Below are 14471 nucleotides of genomic sequence, written 5' to 3' on the forward strand. Positions count from 1 at the left end.
GGTTTATCGCCGTTTCAAATGAATCGGCCTACTCGGCACCGGCTCGTAAAAGCAGCTCAGTTTAACAGCAAATCCTAATCGTCGAATTTACCACTTGCGCAGTAAATCCAGAAACGGTACAAAAATGGAATACGCGAGCCAATGTATTTCAAGAGATTTTCAATAGTTTTATCACGGTTTTAAACTCCCGGCTCATGCTCGTAAAGGGGTTTAACTGGCCTGTCGCTCTTAAATGAGAACTGAATTTTTCTCGAGTCCGACAAATCCGAAGAAAATTACTCGTTTTACATTTTCAGTTATCGGTTCAGTTAATTCGTTGATAACACATTAAAAAACAAAATAAAACGTTTATTATAAATACACTCACTGTAAAAAAGAAAATTCCCGGCCTGTGTCCTTACTTTAATAGATTAAATAGCCAATAATGATTCATTCGGTTTAGGCTTTTATACCTGCGGAAATAATAACGTAAATACAAGTACGACCATGAATACATAAAAAGTTATGATCAATGATCAATTAGCATAACGGTGTAAACTCAAGTAAATGATTCAACTATCTACTGATAGTACTCCTTTATCCCTAATTATCATAGGATAATGCTAGATATAGAGATAGAAAGGCATAATTCTGAGTGGAGTAGTATAGGGAAAAAGGTAAAACGTGCTATCGTGTAATTTAAAGCAACCATTCAATAATTGTAGCAATTCTACATAAGCAACTGTAAACTGTTGGTCCAGGATGGAATATACAATAAAGACACGTGATACATTTATAGATAGGGAGATATATATAAGTAATAAAAAGATGTATATGATTAAACAATATATATATATAAAGTACGAACAAATAGAAGATATTGTAGTATATATTGGTGCACGCCATAAATGAACTATATTATTGTTACTTACGAACAGCCATCATGTTACATTTAGTCTCTCTCTCCCGCCCTCCCTCCCACTCACTCTCTCCCTCTCACTCTCTCTCTCTCTCTCGTTCTCTCACTCTCTCTCTCTCTCTCTCTCACTCTCTATTTTTCTTTCTTTCCTTTATATGCTCTGTATTCGTTTCTCTCATAGTAACTCTGCGTTTCTCTCTTGCTCTGCTCTAAGCACCGTTCCCACACACGTTTTATCCCTCTAACTTAAGCTTTATCTTCTAGATTTATTACTTTTCTTTCTTTGGCTCGTTTCTCGCATATTCTTTCTTCCTTAGCATCTCATTCTCTCAGGTTTGTTACGTTTTCTTCTTCTCATAACCGTACTGTCGGCGGTTTCTGCTCTTTTTTTAGCATGCGGTCAGTCTGCCTCTCTGTATCACCCTGTGTCTGCCTGTATGTCTGTCTGTCTCTCTCTTTTTTCTTTCTTTCTTTTATATGTTCTATATTCGTTTCGTTCATAAGAACTCTGCGTTTCTCTCTTATTCTGCTCTAAGCACTATTCTCACACTCGTTTTATGTCTCTACCTTAATATTTCTCTTCTAGATCAATCACTTTTCTTTCTTTCGCTCTTTTCTCGCTTATTCTTTCTTCCTTACCGTCTCTTTATCTCAGGTTTTTTGCGTTTTTTTCTTCTCATATCCGTACTTGTCTACGCTTTCTGCTCATATTTTTTTTGCACTTTTTCATTTTATGCTGATAGGCCGTCTCTCTGTATCATCCTGTATCTGTCTGTCTGCCTGTCTCTCTTTCTCTCTCTCTCTCCTCTCACTCTCTATGTATCTCTATTTTCTTTTACACGTTCTATATCAATTTCTTTCGTACTAACTCTGCGTTTTTCTCTTACTGAGTACTGTAGATCTTTCCCACACTCTTTTATCTACCTCTCCCTCTTTACTTGTTTTCCCCTTTTCTCTCACACTCTCTCAGGTTTTTTTTTTTTTTTTTCGTAAAAGTACTTGTCGGTGCTCTGTGCTAATTATTGTTATTATTATTTTTTTTTTTTTGGGGGGGGACTTTCCATAATTCTTTTTCATATTTGGTCAGTCTATCCCTCGGAAAATCCTCCTGTCGTCTCTCTCTCTCACTCTCTATTTTTCTTTCTTTCCTTTATATGCTCTGAATTCGTTTCTCTCATAATAACTCTGCGTTTATCTCTTGCTCTGCTCTAAGCACCGTTCCCACACACGTTTTATCTCTTTAACATAAGTTGTATCTTCTAGATCTATTACTTTTCTTTCTTTTGCTCGTTTCTCGCATATTCTTTCTTCCTTAGCATCTCATTCTCTCAGGTTTGTTACGTTTTCTTCTTCTCATAACCGTACTGTCGGCGGTTTCTGCTCTTTTTTAGCATGCGGTCAGTCTGCCTCTCTGTATCACCCTGTGTCTGCCTGTCTGTCTGTCTCTCTCTTTTTTCTTTCTTTCTTTTATATGTTCTATATTCGTTTCGTTCATAAGAACTCTGCGTTTCTCTCTTACTCTGCTCTAAGCACCATTCTCACACTCGTTTTATCTCTCTACCTTAATCTTTCTCTTCTAGATCAATCACTTTTCTTTCTTTCGCTCTTTTCTCGCTTATTCTTTTTTCCTTACCGTCTCTTTCTCTCAGGTCTTTTACGTTTTTTTCTTCTCATATCCGTACTTGTCTGCGCTTTTTGCTCATATTTTTTTTGGACTTTTCCATTTTATGCTGATAGGCCGTCTCTCTGTATCATCCTGTATCTGTCTGTCTGCCTGTCTCTCTTTCTCTCTCTCCTCTCACTCTCTATCTATCTCTATTTTTCTTTTACACGTTCTATATCAATTTCTTTCGTACTAACACTGCGTTTCTCTCTTACTGAGTTCTGTAGATCTTTCCCACACTCTTTTATCTACCTCTCCCTTTTTACTCGTTTTCCCCTTTTCTCTCACACTCTCTCATGTTATTTATGTTTTTTCTTCTCGTAAAAGTACTTGTCGGTGCTCTGTGCTAATTATTGTTATTATTTTATTTAGTGATTTATTTTTTTGGGACTTTCCACAGTTCTTTTTCATATTTGGTCAGTCTATCTCTCGGAAAATCCTCCTGTCTGCCTGTCGTCTCTCTCTCTCTTTCACACATACACACACTCTTTTTGGTATTTCTCATTCTCTCTCTCACCCTCGTCATTATAGCTCTCTTTCTCTATCTATCTAACTCTACGTGACAGTCCATATATCTGTCTGTCTTTATCTTTATTTTTTTTCTACTTTAACTTTAGCCATTTCCAACTAGTTAAATTATTACTTCACCAAATAAAAATGATTAATTCCTTCCTCGGTTGAACTTTAATTCGCTTATTCTCACACTTAATACTTAATATTCTCAGTAAGACTTTTGAATTTCTTAGTATGTTCTACAGTTGTACTCGACGACTAGTCATAACATATATAAAGAACATAAACAATTAACCGCATTTGTTATACGTGTATGGCACGGTTGCGACCGGTTGACAATTAACGTAAAGTTTCAACTCAAAACGGACAAGCGTCTCGTGTAATAGCAATAATAGTAGTAGTAATAGTAATGACATCCGGGCCAGGTGCACTCCGTAGCCAATGTCCCCCACCAAACAGTTAACACCATCATTGCCCTGCAGGAATAACCATCGGATAAAAGGCGGAAGAAAATATTAATACAACTTTTCATATATTTAAAAACGAGTAATCTTGTTTAAAGATAATTTTATTCGAATTATTGAATCTTTTATACAGTTGAAAGCTGTTCTCTTCCAATGGACGAAACAATAGATGATTAGAAACAAGTGGGAAAAATTAAACTCATTATGAGTGCATTCTATCCCAAAACCAACCTCATTTCGTTATGCATTTTTTTTTAATTTGCAGGACGTTACATATATTTTAATTATTTTTGTATATTAGAACTCTAAATAGTACGAATACATTAAGATGTACTTAAAGAATATCAAATAGTTAAATCATGCTTATTAAGGATATTATGGTGGAATTATGTTCACAACAATGAATGAAGATCATAAGTTGATTATCGATTGAAAGAACACTATTTCAATTAGCACTTTATATTGTGTAGCAGATTAAGAAGTGTAACCTTGGTAGAAAATTCTCCCCAGAGCGATATGCAATTCGCTTCGACGTTGTGCAAGCTGCCCAAGGACAGCGTGGTGCATAACACGTGGTCTAGGATAAAAATATAAATGATCCAGTCGTAAATTGTCAATAATAATTAATAGTAACCAGGGACAAATTTGATCACAATATATGAGATATAGTAGATAGATAATATAAATCCTAAGCCAACTCATCTGGAGTCTGTTGTGTATATGTGTAAAAGTCTGATTCATCAACAAGCATCGACATGCGGAATTTCACGGTTGACACTAGACACACAACACTAATGTACAAACACTGTTTAATATTTGGGCAAGGGACGGTCAAACCGTAATTTTCTTTTCCGCTACCAGCCCAAAATAAAAACAACGCGTTTTATGCGGGCTGTTGTATGTCATGTACGTCAAGTGGTTCAAAAACAAAAATAGAATAGAAAGTAGCACTTAGCAAGAATAGCCGACGGTATGGATCATGCTGTCGTAGTGTTGAACTTTTCGCTTTAAAAGCTTAGTAACCGGACGTTAACGAATTCAGAGCTTTAAAACTTTGTTCCAAACGGTCGTTGTTTTCATTGTTCAAAATATTCTATTGCACTTTGCACGCAAGGCAACTGAACCAAACAGGAACATAAGGCCCCAAAGGCGATTTTCCGACGTGGAAATTGAAACAAAATATTTTCCCAGGACGAAAATTCTCTGAGAGGATGAAACTGATCTAAGATCGACCAATGTGATACATGACAAGGAAACAGACCAAGCAAACAGAACAAACAACCTAAATTTTTAAACATGCACACACACATTACGCAAAACTTTTAGTTAGTTAAATTAGTTTACGTAAAGTTTATCATAAATTTTCGATCGCTTTACGCCATTTAAACATGGGACGTTACAAAGTTTAGATTAATTTAAAAATTTCTATTTCCTCGTTTGGAATAAATTATAATATATAAGTGATTAATTATAACCAATAATAAATTGTTATAATTAACCAGTATCATCATCAATTTACGATAATTTTTGAAATTTGAAAATATACAAACATATTACCTTATTGTTAATAAGATGTGTGAGTGTGTATATAGACTCATGCGTGTGGCCAGAGAGAGAGGGTGGGAGAGAGAGAGAGCGAGTGAGCGAGAACATATCAGCGTAATACAAAAAATAATAACTTTATGTTTTTTGAAAAATATTTATGAAGTCAAGGTTCAGGGACATAAGTTCAAAATTTTAAATGTAAATCCATTTTGAATTTTACATAATTGGTAATGGGTTTTTAACAGAAAGGTTATAACCGTTTTGAATGGAATTATTATTGAATGAACGTTATTTCCGCCTATCAGAATTTAAAATTAATCCATTATCCTCTTTTGGTTTTCATGTTTAACCTAATAAGATTTCAACTAATAAAGCTAATGAACAACTTTTAAACTAATGACAGTATCATTTAAAATAAAAATTTAAACATGTTTTACCTTAGCCATTAAAAAATCACTGTCAAGTGTATATTGAATTTTTCTGAAAGTCAAATTTTTCAATAGGAACATAGTTTAAATTTGAAATCTATGCACTTCATTTCCATTTTGTTCATTTTCTGCGATGATATTCATTCAGTGCAACTGTAGAATCAGGCCGGATTATATAGTACCGATTTGTTATCTGCATATGCAAGGGCTAGTGAAAAGATCGAGAGAGAGAGAGAGAGAGAGAGAGAGAGAGAGAGAGAGAGGGAGGGAGGGAGGGAGGGAGAACGAGTGCGTCAGAGGAAAAAATCGGCAAATAATAAACAACACGAAAAACTAAGACCACGTGAGGTGGAATCTCTTGTGAGAGAGATATGAGAGATAGATGGAGAGAGAGAGAAAATATGAGAGCGAGGCAGATAGTGTGAGAGTGGGAAAAAGTAATTGAGAGGACCTATTACAACAGAGAGAAAAAGAAAAATTATGAGATTGTAAACGCAATAAAAAGAAGTTGAATAGAGAAGCAAGAAACATAGGTCGAGGTATAAAGTTCAATGAGATTCAAAAGTATAAATGAAGAAGGAACGTAATGAAACATGAACGATCAATGTGATCTTGTGAGATAGTGACAGAGTGATGGAGAGTGAAGAGAGAGAGAGAGAGAGAGTGAGAGAGAGAGAGAGAAAGAGAGGGAGGGAGGGAGGGAGAGAGAGAATGAGTGCGTGAGAGAAAAAGTTCGGCAAATTTAGATAAAAAACAACACGGAAAACTAAGACCACGTGAGGTGGAATCTCTTGTGAAACGGATAGATAAATAGATAGATATATAGAGATAGATAGATATAGATAGATAGAGAGAGAGAGAGAGAGAGAGAGAGAGGGAGAGAGGGATTGATAGAGGGTAAATGAGAAAGTGAGAGAGAAAATATGAGTGCGAGGCAGAAAGTGTGAGAGTAGGAAAAAGCAATTGGGAGGACCTATTACAACAGAAGTAAAAAGAAAAATTGTAAGATTGTAAATCCAATAAAAAGTAGTTGAAGCAAGAAACATAGGTCGAGAAATAAAGTTTAAAGAGATTCAAAAGTGTAAATGAAGAAGGAACGTAATGAAACATGAACAATCAATGTGATCATGTGAGATAGTGACAGGGTGATGGAGAGTGAAGGGAGAGGGAGAGAGAGAGAGAGAGAGAGAGAGAGAGAGAGAGAGAGAGAGAGAGAGAGAGACTATAGACAAAGGGAGAGAGATTTGGTGATAAAGGGAAAGAAAATAAATAATTAATAACTAAACTGAAATGACTGTCATTTGATCATTCGAAGAAGAGAGAAAGGGAGAAGAAATAACACATCTGACAGATAACAAATTTGGTTCAATTCCTCAATTTTGCACCTATTTTATTGTCAATTTATATGAACTTTCTAAATAAAACCCTGCATTTGTGCAATAAGTAGATCAATCGAACAATTGAAGTTTATTACAAGAATATATAAGTTGCATTAGCTATAAAAAATCAAAACGACTTATTAATATGAAGTGATTTGATTAAAGTTTATAATTAAAAAAAAAACAATATTAACCAGTGGGAAACATTTGAGAAACAATTTAACATAACAGAGAAAAAATTAACAGTAATGTATAATATATCTAATCAATGACACTTCATACTATTAAAAATTATTTATATTTATATCAATTGGTGTTTATTTGTACAATGGTAATATTAACGTCGCGTTATCTTTGTTTTTGTTTGCCAGCCTGAGAGTCTGCTTGTGAGAGACAGGTTGTCTAGGATGCCCGCCTTGATAATAGCGCGGGGAGTCCAAGGTCGAGTTGATTAAATCCCCCTCTGAAACGAGCCTCATATATCTATTTTTTCCCTTGTTGTCCTGCATTAATTTCCGTATTGGCAGTACCCGCTTTTTTCCATATTCCGGACAGGTACGACTGCTTTGAACCTCGTAAGCAGTCGGTCCCGCTGCATCTAAAATTAGATCGAACCTTGGAAGAGCGACTTGCACTTTCAACAGGCTTACGATTAATATTCTTGATGTGTCCCTGCGAAGACATTGGCGATGGTGTTTAACGAGTTTTTTTTTTAATATACTATGTTACGGAAATAATAGCTGTAACAAAGCCTATCGTTATTCGTACAAAGGTTAAATCCTCCTATTTGTATTATCGTGGTAATTATTTTTGAGCCTTGCTTAAATAATTATATCACTCCTGGACACTCTTCAAAAATTTACATGAAGGCTAAAATATGTCTCGATTTTTCAACCACATATTTAGAACAAGTTCGATATGAATCTTCAGACCGGTCAACATGCATTTTTAGTTTCTAATAGAAAAAAACGAGTTTTAAAAAATTTAATTCGAAATTTAAAGAACTATTTTTTTATGATTAACAGCACAGAGTTTTTTTTAGAGATTATGAGACAGATTATCACATTCACTTATACACTTTGATTCCATCTCACAATTTTAAATAAGCCAAAACTTTGATTAAATATATCTCAATAGATACAATCGTACGTATATTTCTACGTACTAATCTATTTAAGATGCGTAATAATCAATTTACATAATGTCTTTCGCTCGCTCTGTCTGTCTGTCTGTCTGTCTGTCTGTCTATCTATCTCTCTCTCTCTCTCTCTCTCTCTCTCTCTCTCTCTCTCTCTCTCTCCCTCTCTTTATTTCTATCTTTTTCGTATGATATCAACTCACGTTCGTACCCTCCTTGTCTCTTTTCATCACGCTCCTTTATCTCCTACATGCTTTTCACCTTTTCATCTCTTTCCATATCATTGAATTTTTCGACTCTTCCCATATTTCTTGCTTTTTTGGGTAATGTTCATTTTTCGTCCTTTTTGTACCTATTGAGTTATTTCATGCTTGTTTTTACGTGTTTTTGTGTTTCATGCTTGTCGAGGTGGTGAGGCGCTTCCTCATGATTTTCAGTGAGGAGAGTCACATAGTTTGATTTTCCTTGTTATTTGTTCTTTGTCTCTGTGTTTTATTTGTTTTTGTCTGTACTTGTCTCCACAATTTCATTTCATGACGTATGTGACATTTTTTATCAAGTGTTTTGGTTTTATTACTGTTTTATTTTTATTGTTTTCCCGTCGCATTTGTGATTTCCGAGCTGTTTTAATGGGTAATTTTTTAAATAGATTAATTAGTATGCCCTCCATTCCTCTTTTCATTGCGCTCTTTCATCCTCTTGATGCTTCTCCACTTTTTATCTCTTTCCATCTCATTGATCTTTTCTTCGCTTCCCATTTTCTTGCTTTTTTGCGTAAGTTCATATTTCGTCCGTTTTGTACGTCTCGTGGTCAAATTTGTCGAGGCATCATGATGACTGTCAGCGAGGGAGTGTCGCGTAGTTTGATTTTCGATGTCGTTATTTGTTTTCTGTATCCGTATTTTATTTTTCTTTGTCTGTCTGATATAATTGTCTACGCAATTACATTTCATGACGTGTGTGACATTTTTATCAAGTGTGTTGGTTTTATCACTGTTTTATTTTTATTGTTTTCCAATTGTATTTGTGATTTCCGAGCTGTTTTAATGGGTAATTTTTTAAATAGATTAGTTAGTATGTCCTCCTTTCCCCTTTTCATTGCACTCTTTCATCCTCTTGATGCGTCTCCACTTTTTATCTCTTTCCATCTCATTGATTTTTTCTTTGCTTCCCATTTGTCTTGCTTTTTTGCGTAAGTTCATATTTCGTCCGTTTTGTACGTCTCGTGGTTGTCAAATTTGTCGAGGTATCATGATGACTTTCAGCGAGGGAGAGTCGCGTAGTTTGATTTTCAATGTCGTTATTTGTTTTCTATATCTGTATTTTATTTTTCTTTGTCTGTCTGATATACTTGTCTCCGCAATTACATTTCATGGCGTATGTGACATTTTTTATCGAGTGTGTTAATACTATCACTGGTTTATCTTTAGTGTTTTTCCATCGCATTTGTGGTTTCTGTGCTGTTTTAATGAGTAATTTCTTAAATAGATTAGTTAGTATGCCCTTTTCTTGCGTTATGTATGTTTATGTGGTCCATTTAAAAACTGTTATTGCGTGCAATTGTTTCGTTCTTCGTTCGTTTTCGTATTTCTCTTTTGTCAGAGGCAGTGTTCTTTAAATTTTCGGTCACAAGGAGACACGAGGTCTGGAACACCAAAATGAACGATAACGAACAAATTGTATAATCCCTTAATTGCGAAATTTTTGGATATCTGGGTTCATAACCTTGTAACTTCTTGTAATTTCATCATTCGTACTATCCATTTATGTTTTAGAGGTCAATTGACCAAGTTACTTCTTTTAACAAATTATTCTTTTTATGTAAGGTCTTGGTTGGTATAAAAAGGCAGTGTCACGAGCGGGATTCGAACCCAAGACCTTCGGCTAAATACGTCGCTGCTATACCGCTAGAGCTATCGTGCCTTCCAACCTCTCGGACAACAACTCTCCATTTCAATCTAAAACCGTTTAAAATTTTCCCTCTTTTTGTCATTTTCAAATGTCGTGTAATCAGGATTCGATTCTCCGCGACTTATGAAGTGACCACGGTGAGCTGTTAGTGAAGTGATACTTCTTTTACTTATTAAATATTAATCCATTTATGTTTTGGTGGTCAATTGACTAAGTTACTTCTTTCAATTAATTATTTATTTTATGCAAGGTCTTGGTGGAGATAAAAAAGTCAGCGCCACGAGTGGGATTCGAACCTACGACCTTCGGCTAAATACGCCGCTGCTCTACCACTTGAGCTTTTGTGATTTTGATCCTCTCGGACACCATCTCTCCATTTCAATCTACAACCGTTTAAAATTTCCGCTCTTTTTGTCATTTTCAAATGTCGTGTAATCAGGATTCGATTCTCAGCGACTTATGGACGGTTGTAGGTTGAGATGGAAAGTTGGAGTCCGAGAGGAACGAAATCACGATAGCTCAAGTGGTAGAGCAGTGGCGTATTTAGCAGAAGGTCGTGGGTTCGAATCCCGCTCGTGTCACTGACTTTTTTATCTCCACCAAGACCTTACATAAAAAGAATAATTAATTTTCTGCTATCTTCGCCGTTTAACTTTTTAAGTGTGCCTGTGTGCGTCAAGTGTCTGACTGACCAAACAGCGAGGATGCAGCACAGTGATCGTATCGTCTAAATTCACTTAACGTCAGTGTAAAATAGTTGCTGTACATAGTCGTTTGGGCAGTTGAAAAATATGTTGGAGGGTTTTTTATTCATTTTATATGAAGTTATTTTTGATACTCTTGACTACTAGAAATATGATAAACGGATTGAATATTTTGTTAAGTTGAAGAAGTATATTGGACTTAAGTATAGTTGGTCTAGTCGCTTAGTATGCAACGGCCACATGGACTTGGAAAAACATGTCACACGCTGTCGTATACAATGCTTACAATTCGTTACATGTCAGGGATTGAAATCAAACAAACGCATTCATATTCACGAGAGGTTTTTTTGTTTCAATCACACCTGATTGCACTAGTTTTTAAATGTAGGTAGTTTACAATATCATCAACGAGTCGCTAATGGAATAGTTATGATTTATTTTATTATTTTGTTATGCTTTGACATGACCTACTGTTCGTCCGAGTTTGGCGAAGGAACAGACGTTAAAAAAGACGAAAGCGAATTGTTTGTCAGCTTCGACCCTACGAACGAGGCGAAGAAGAAAATCTTGTCGGACTGGCACCGGCTGGCTGTGAGAGAAGGCGTCGTCCCTGCAATTAGAGCTCTGCGGGATGAAAACATCAGGGCGGTTATGGTCCCGGAGGACGACTGGCGCTGTCTCATAGCGCAGTTGAATAAAATGAACCGCAGGTACTCCCTGGTCGGCTGGCTTCTACTGATTTTCCTCTCCATCGTCTTAGGCGCTCTCTTTTGCGTCCTGTTCAGCATGTACAAACGCGGTTACTTTTTCAGCCAATCTGACGACACGTGCGTCAATAACTACAATGTACGGCACTTTAAAATTTTCTCTTAGGAAAATTTCTTATTGATCAATATATCATTTCAGTATTGGAATAACAATAGGGAATGCTACGGATGCCTAGACTCAGAATCAGAAGGGTTGCTCAGGTACAGTATTTGAAGTATTCTATGTCAGTTCGTTTTAAGCTTTCTGTTTTAGGATTAAAAAAACAAATAAGCTGTATTTATCAAAATCACTGGAGGGAATGAACTCTCCGTAAAAACGAAGTGCAAGTGAGTATAATCATATCAACATATGATTTTGATTTTAAAAATTGAACTATTTCAGCATTTATATTTATTTTTTTATATTTTTTTATTTGTGATCCCTACTCTTGTTTAGAAAAACATACGTCCGTTATGATATGTTTCATATGTTTATTTTCATTGTAACGACATTCCTTATTTTTTCGGCAACAAACGGGGACCCGATTTCCTACCCTATTGTGTTCAATTTCGACTCTCCAGACTCCACAGTCGACATACTAGAGGCCGGAGAGCGTTTGGAGAAACTCGGAGGATTGCAGTTCAGTGTCAGAGATCTCTTTCAGCAGCAGTGGGTCTCTTACGTGAAGGAAAAAGGCGTGGCAAGCGGACTAAAAGCTCTCAAGTCGGACCGTCTCAGGAGGAAGATCAACAATTCTAAACCCCGCCCCTTGGACGAACTCAAAAAAGACTACCCTTGGATCTTCGGTGCTCTCATCATCGCCAGCGTCTTCTCCTTCTGCATTGCCTTCGCCTATAGCCTTTACTGCGTCGTGAGGGTATACGCCTGGACGAAGGGCATCCCTATGAGATAAGGACAAACCCTTTCCAAAATGTTTAACGGTTTCACGTTTTCCGATGACGTGTTGTACAAAAGCGTCTGCGATAACCTCAAATTCAACCTGAGTGATCCGGATAAGGCGGTGAAAATGTACAACATCTGTAAACTGGACGAAGAGATCGCTGACAAACTCGATAAAAGGTTCAGGGAGAGTTGGGCCAGACTGGCCGTCGAAAAAGGCGTCTCTGAAGCCGTCCAGGCTCTGAAAAACAAGCAGGTCAGGGCGATACTCACGAATGAAGACGAGTGGGACTCGGCAGTGCAAGAATTGAAGGATATTGAAAACGAATCTTACAGTATCATGACTTACGTCCAGGTATTCGCAGCCGTCATGATAATAATTCTGGTCATCGCCTTCATCGTCGTCTGCCTTGTTAAAGAGAAGAAAAACAAAAGTGTAAGCCCACGGTTGTTTTGAATCTTAAGAAATGTTGACGTACTGTCTCACCTGGCCTAACAACTAAATTTAAAAAAAAAAAACACGTGACAGCGATGAAAAAATTAAATAGGCCAGTTGGTCAGTTTTAAATCATCCTAAAACGGGACCGCGGTAACCGAGTAGTCACATGATAGACTCTCGACTCTGCCCACCATTTTCAGGCTAATATGTATCAAACATAAGGCCCTACAACTATTTTCACCAATTTTGATATTAGGCTCTTTCCTAAAACAAAACAAAAAAATATAGGTATCGTGTCTGATGATTTGGTATCCGTCTATTTTTATTTACCAGTCGTGCTTAAATGTCACCCATCATCATTGGTGGATTAAGTGTTTTCTGTTTAGTCGTGAAATGTGAAAATTGTGTATCTTTCTCTGTCGGCGTCTCTGAAAATTAAGTTTGGGTTTTTTAGATATTCCAGCCGGTCGGTTTGATCGTCGGTCTTTTTACTATTTAAGTTTATATACTGTCAAATAAGGCAAATTTTTTATACTCTTTTTAATTTGATAGGACAATGGATGAAGACATGAACAGATATATATGTAGATATCAAAAAAAAAATAGTAATAGATAGAAAATGAAAAACTAGAAAGACAGACAGACAGGCAGGCAAGCAGAGAAAGAAGAGAGAGAGAGAGAGAGAGAGAGAGAGAGAGAGAGAGAGAGAGAGAGAGAGAGTGAAAGAGAGAAAATGGGTTTTTTCATGTTAATGCGTATTTAGGATTTCAAATATGTCCTTCTTTGTAGTAATTATCATTGTCGTTGTTTCATGCCTGTCGAGGATCCATGAAAATAATCCGAAACGATCATGCAACAAATAGATCCATCCAAAATCTCAAAATATAAGTGTTCCAACAAAATCATCGTTTATGTTTGGTTGTTTTCGAACGTTTTTTTAATCCTGGCATCGAGGTTTTGGTCTGATCAAATAACAACTGATAGACCAAACTAACAAAGGCAGATAGACCGAACTTAAGTGAAACTGCAGTTACATCTTATGTAGGAATCCTACAACAACCATCGTTGTTAAAATAAATAAATAAAAATTAAATAAAACATAATAAGAAAAAGTAAGTAACAAAAAACTTTTAATGAAGATTTATTGATTCATATTTTACGAGTTGCAGGTATACAACAGGAATAAAAATGCCCCTGAAGAAAGAAAGAATACGAAAGAACGAGTTGGACTTCTCCGGTATGAGAGAGATGTTATTTTGCTTAATAACGTGCATACTAATTTTCAAAATTTTTCTAATGTCTAATGTCTAGCTCTATGTCTGAAAATATAAAATAGTGAACAGGAGTTGGATGATACCCTGGAGGTTCCAGAACTGTACAGAATAAATATGGAATGAATATATCTAAATCTTCAGTTTACGCGTCAATAAAAAGTGTCAATATCTTTACTGAATCATTTATCGAAATTTAAGTAAAAATAAAGTAACAGAAACCAACGAAAAGACTATTGTATTTGGACAAAAACAGGCAGCAAGTACGACGAGACTACATTCCCGTTACGCCACGTTTAGATTGCCATGGATCAAAAGTGAAATTGACGAGAGACGCAAAAGTGCCTCCGTCGCAGGAACCCATAAATCAATTACGGTAGGATGAAGCAAACAAGACGTCCTCAGGGAAACACGATGGCTTAAAGAACATGGCGACAAGCCTTCTGGAGCAGGTAAAGCTTTGATTAGGGG

General features: G+C 36.2%; 1 protein-coding gene across 2 annotated transcripts; it reads left to right on the plus strand.

Annotated features, from left to right (window-relative positions):
* The first annotated feature begins 10985 nt into the window (after nt 1-10985).
* Nucleotides 10986-14173, plus strand: LOC106661210. 2 transcript variants are annotated; one of them, XR_001339643.2, is made up of 5 exons: nt 10986-11489; nt 11550-11611; nt 11664-11737; nt 13899-13966; nt 14041-14173. XR_001339643.2 is itself a non-coding variant. In XM_014384472.1 (3 exons), exons 1-3 carry the CDS (start codon nt 12322-12324, stop codon nt 14063-14065), a joined length of 498 nt encoding a protein of 165 aa, XP_014239958.1. In that variant the 5' UTR covers nt 12191-12321; the 3' UTR covers nt 14066-14173. The 2 variants fall into 2 exon arrangements, 1 of the variants encoding a protein (XP_014239958.1); XM_014384472.1 differs by lacking the exons at nt 10986-11489; nt 11550-11611; nt 11664-11737 and adding an exon at nt 12191-12726.
* Nucleotides 14174-14471: the final 298 nt, after the last annotated feature.

This window comes from Cimex lectularius, unplaced genomic scaffold (assembly GCF_000648675.2).
Source record: "Cimex lectularius strain Harlan isolate CLEC.00 unplaced genomic scaffold, Clec_2.1 scaffold43, whole genome shotgun sequence".
In the NCBI taxonomy this organism is placed as follows: domain Eukaryota; kingdom Metazoa; phylum Arthropoda; class Insecta; order Hemiptera; family Cimicidae; genus Cimex; species Cimex lectularius.